At 47.3% G+C, this 4,794-nt stretch overlaps 3 protein-coding genes across 3 annotated transcripts in view; 1 reads left to right on the top strand and 2 right to left on the bottom strand.

Annotated features, from left to right (window-relative positions):
* Window positions 1-12: 12 nt before the first annotated feature.
* On the bottom strand, window positions 13-548 carry H257_18232 (hypothetical protein; the record flags this gene model as incomplete). The annotated part of the gene is made up of 2 exons (XM_009847251.1): window positions 13-18; window positions 84-548. 2 exons carry the CDS (start codon window positions 546-548, stop codon window positions 13-15), a joined length of 471 nt encoding a protein of 156 aa, XP_009845553.1.
* Window positions 549-1,137: 589 nt separating this feature from the next.
* Window positions 1,138-1,887, top strand: H257_18233 (hypothetical protein; the record flags this gene model as incomplete). Its single annotated transcript, XM_009847252.1, has 2 exons — window positions 1,138-1,452; window positions 1,756-1,887. The coding sequence occupies 2 exons, from the start codon at window positions 1,138-1,140 to the stop codon at window positions 1,885-1,887; spliced, it is 447 nt and encodes a 148-aa protein (XP_009845554.1).
* A 1,600-nt stretch (window positions 1,888-3,487) lies between these two features.
* H257_18234 (hypothetical protein) overlaps window positions 3,488-4,794 on the bottom strand; it is a gene marked incomplete at both ends in the record, with an annotated part of 2,310 nt that continues 1,003 nt past the window's right edge. The window contains one exon of the mRNA XM_009847253.1: window positions 3,488-3,724. Within this exon, the coding sequence (XP_009845555.1) occupies window positions 3,488-3,724 (237 nt within the window). The remainder of the gene's footprint in view (window positions 3,725-4,794) is intronic.

Here is a 4,794-nt window from a genome sequence, read left to right on the forward strand (position 1 = left end):
TTGATGATGGCGTCACGACTGAAGCCATCGAAGGCCAAGTTGAACTCTTTCGCAAATGCAGTACGCGTCGCGTCCAGTTCGACTTGAGTTCGCTTGGCCTTCGATGGCTTCTGTCGTGAGAAGCCGTGGTCGCTGCAGAACCGCTGTAGGAGCTTGAGCAGGGACTTGTAGCCGCTTGTCTTGTTCGCCAGGTATCGCTCGAGCCAGTCCTTGTTGTTGCGCTTGAGGAAGTTGACCAAGTGCGTGCATGTCAAGGCCTTCTCGGCGTCGCGGCGCTTGTGCATGAAGATTTCGAGGCCGTCGGAGTCGGGAATGCAGTTGGGACGCCCTGCTCCGTGGAGGTGTTTCATGTTGCCCTCAAAGTTGAGGATGGCGTCCGCTTGTTGCTTCCACCTTGCAAGGTTGCTGTTGGGGATCCCCGTCTCAGCCTCCAGCTGGCGTGTAGAGGCCGATTCCATCTCGAGGATCATCTCCCGCTTCTTCGCGTGGTTGTAGCGCCTCCGCGGCTTCTTCTGAGGACTTTTCTTGCTGCGCGGTGGAGGTCGCATTCGAAAATGAGTGGAGCATGGTCCAAGAGCGCGTGGCAGCGCGCGAATTTAAAATGTTTTCCCGCTTACGTAATTTTTATCCAATCATAGTGCAGTATTCTTTGTAGTTAGATTTGATTGGTTAATTTAATGTGTGCAACAACAAAAACTTCGCTGCCCCTTAAATTCCGTCGCCGCCTGTAGTACGCTTTTAGGCAATTCTGGACGAAAGGCTAAACGTTCTGCGGCGGAAATCGAACAAGCGATACGCCAAGTTCCCCACTTCTCCCCGCAGACTGTCAGATCTCTCTCAGCAGCGTGTGAGCTACCTGCTACGACCATTTTGGGCCACAAGAAGTCGACACCAAGATTGCGTGCGAGATCTAGCTACTTGAAGCCATTTATCACTCAAGACAACGTCAAGGCGCGTCTGATATATGCGTTTTCTTTGTTCGACCTTTGCTGAATGGACGCCATCTTTTTGCCAATATGAACGATTTCGTTCATGTCGATGAAAGTGGTACTATTTGACAAAGGTTAAACGAAAGTACTACGTGTACGACAGGTTGCAGCCATCTCTGTCAAGTCGAAAGGTTTTAACACAAAGATCATGTTTCTTGTCGCAGTGGCCCGCCCCCGATATGATCATCATGCCAAGAAGATGTGGGATGGCAAGGTGGGCGTTAGGCCGTTCATACGTGCTGCTCTTGCTCTGCGAAGTAGCAAGAATCGACCCAAAGGTACCCCTGTGACAGTGCCAGTGACTATCGATCCAAAAGTGTACTTTGATGCTGTCGTTAACAAAGTTGTTTCTGCAATTTTGTCGAAATTCCCCGGTTGTCGCGACCGTGGCTACGTGTCGATTCAACAAGACAACGCGAGCCCACACAAGTGCGTTACGACAGAGCTGCTTCATGCGCAAGGCGTTCGTGGGATTGTAGTAGTCAATCAACCGCCAAATAGCCCAGATTTCAACGTACTAGACTTAGGATTTTTTAATTCTATTCAAAGTCTTCAGTATCAAAAGGCGACTCGTTCAATCGAGGAGCTGATTGATGCTGTAGAAAGCGCGTTTTATGAGTTACCGGCAGACACACTTGCAAAGACGTTTATAACACTTCAAAAGGTCATGGAAAAGTCCATTGAAATTCATGGAAGCAATGAATACAAGCTCCCTCATATGAGGAAGGATGCATCAATTCCTGACTGTAATGTGTATAACGTCGAGTGCGATGCTTCTCGCTACGAGAGCGCATTAACTCATTTGCATGAACGCCTAGGCGAGGAAGCTCACATGGAGGCAATGGTGAATTCGCTCGACAGGCTCTTAGAGCCTGTTCGGGGAAAATACCGAGACTAAAAATTCAACCAGGACGAAATCATAACCGGATTTTTTGCAGTGTCATTGTACGGATGACCATTTCGTGTCCAGGGAAGAGTTCTGGTTTATTCGTGGTTTTGTCATGGTGATTACGTGTGGCTGTCCAGTTGGCGATGGCAACGGTACGTGTGGCAGCATTCCGTGTGCTGTGTGGCTACCCACATTGTGGCAATAGTCGAGCTCGTACCTGTCCTCCGGGTGATATGTGGCTGTTCTCTGAGTGACGTGTGTGGATGTCCTCTTGGTGACCTATGTGGTTGTCCTCCGGGTGGTGTGTGTGGCTGTTTACATTGTGCCACTCTTGTGTGTGGCAGGTCTTCTGATGGGGGTACATGTGGCCGTCGAGACGTTTATGCTGCAATGGCTGGAAGCATTGCTGCGGCAGCTGTGTGCATGGCCATTTCATCTGTGACCCCCACGCAGAAGTACAATTTGCTGATCGTGACAGATATTGATTTTCAAGCATTCTTAGTCGATCCAGTGTATTGCCGATGATTTATGGACAATTTACGTTGTAATCAAGAGACCTTTGTCGAGCTATGTGAGTACTGCGGGTGGACATGGCGCAATGCAGTCTCGACAATTACACCATATCCCACTCATACGAAAAAAAGGTGGCTGTTGTGCTCTACTTTCTGGGGTCCCAAGGTGGCCCACCACAGGTTCATCTCCGCGTTGACTCGCTTTTCGACTCATCCCGTCAATTCAATTGTGAGTGCCTTGTATCCGGAATCCGCATGCGTCGTGGTTGGCCCATGCTGCCCACAAACCGACACGGGGAGTCTCTGTTCGATATCGCAAAACCCAGACGAAATTCAACCAAGACACATCCGGATTCCGGTTGCGTCTCGGTAATTGCAGTTTCAATCCACCAATCAGATTGCGTTCCATCATGGTTTTTCGTCTCGGTATTTTCCCCGAACAGGCTCTAACAGTAAGTAATCACCACCACCATAAAAAAAATACAATATTTTTTTTGTTGTCTATATGCTGTTTTGGAGTTGCATACAAAAACAAAGATATTTCAATCTGATGCAGTATACTTCACAAACATAAGGCCGAATTGGGAAATGTATTGAAAATTGAACTGGTGTCCTAATATAATGCCATTTTCAGTGTTGGAGTAAGATATACAGGAAATATGTACTGTACTACTATGTTACTGCCAGTAAACCACGTTATTTCGTTGAAGACTTTGTACTTACTCCGGAGTATTTCGAAGGACAAACATTGAAAAACGTTCAACAAATCTGATTACCGTTCAGCCAAGACTGAAAACCGTTCAAACTAATAAACTGTACCACGGTAGTTAGATGAGGCATATTTTTAGTACTGACCGCCTCAACTCATACTAGAGGTTAAGCGTATCCCTGGGGTTAGCGACAGCTACTGTAACCACTGGTGAAGATCGGAGAGATAACGTCGATAACTCGCAATATCATCTTCTCGTGAGTTTAAGGTCAAAGACGAGTGCATGCTTCTGCCAGGTTTGGTAGTACTTTAAGATGACCAGGACCATGAAGAGTGCATCCTTTGGCGTGGATGTTGGCTTCCGTCCCCTGTCGTCGTTCCATCGAGCTTAAGGAGATAACTCGTCGACACTCCAGATCGTCTCGAACTCGTCGGCAGTGAAGTTGGTGGGCGAACGGAACCCCTCGACGCCGCTGTCCTCGATGACCATATCAATCACCGGATTGCTGTAGGTCAGCGTGTCGTTCTCCTCGGCGGCGACTTCGCCGTAGTCGTCATGACTCTCGTCCTGGTACAGCTCGTCAGAGACACTTTGCACGTGCAAGCGCTCAAGCATAGAGTTAACCTAGAGAACCTTCCTTATGATAAATTCGATTGTGATGTGTTTGTGAAGTGGGGCTAACTCGCAATGGCGCGGAAAAATTGGTGGGGGGGCAATAGAAAATAGACCCACACAGCGACTCATATATCCTTCTATAACTGACAGTGAGTAGTTATTGAAAGACCTGTATATTGGGAGTCATTTACCGATGAACTCAATCTATTTGCGATATATCGATCTATTCTCTTAATAGTCAGTCATTGCGATGGTTATTGGGATTTGATCAAGAACTCTTCTATTTCCAATATTCCCACCGTTTAATTCGATATATCTTACTATTTACAGTTAAGCGGGAAATCACTACTTGATTCGGAGGCCTATTGTAAGTACTGGCGTTTTTGACTTGGGGACCTATTGGTATGTTCCTTCAATTCAAAGAAAAGCATTTTTCCGAAATGACAGAGTTTCTGATCTTTCCTCAGAATTGATAAGTAACGCACCAGATGAACAAATTAAAAATAAGTACTACGTAGTATTTCAGTATACGTAATCACTCCAAGTGATACTTGGGTTTGTAGTGGGTACATACTAGTATGTGTTAGATGTTGAGGAACAAGCAGTAATTGAGCGACTAGCTGCACAGTTTGCTGCCAAATGCACAAGTACATACACTGCAGATGACCACAGCGCCGGTATGGCTACTGTACCGGTGCACATGAATGTAGTAGTTCATTGTGCAACATATTATTTGAGCCAGCACAATTAACTCACAGGAGAATGTTCCAAACTACTATAGTATGCTCTACTGCACAACTCACATGGAATCGATTGATTCACAACTCACATCGAATCTTCAATTCAAGGTTATTCGACTAACATACACAACGAATGCGATTTTAAGGGCACCAGATGAACGACGCAAACAACTTGCAGTCGGCCTGCGAGTAGGGCAAGGTTTGGCCCGTCAACGGCCAGTAGCACACGTTCTTGTTGCCCTTGCACTGGTCGCCAGCGGCAGCAGTGGTTGTGGGGGCCGACGTCACAGGGGGGTTCGTGATGGGGCCACCGGTGGGGGCGGGGGTCGCGCGGGTCGT

The sequence above is a fragment of the Aphanomyces astaci genome (assembly GCF_000520075.1).
Source record: "Aphanomyces astaci strain APO3 unplaced genomic scaffold supercont1.147, whole genome shotgun sequence".
In the NCBI taxonomy this organism is placed as follows: Eukaryota; Oomycota; class Saprolegniomycetes; order Saprolegniales; family Verrucalvaceae; genus Aphanomyces; species Aphanomyces astaci.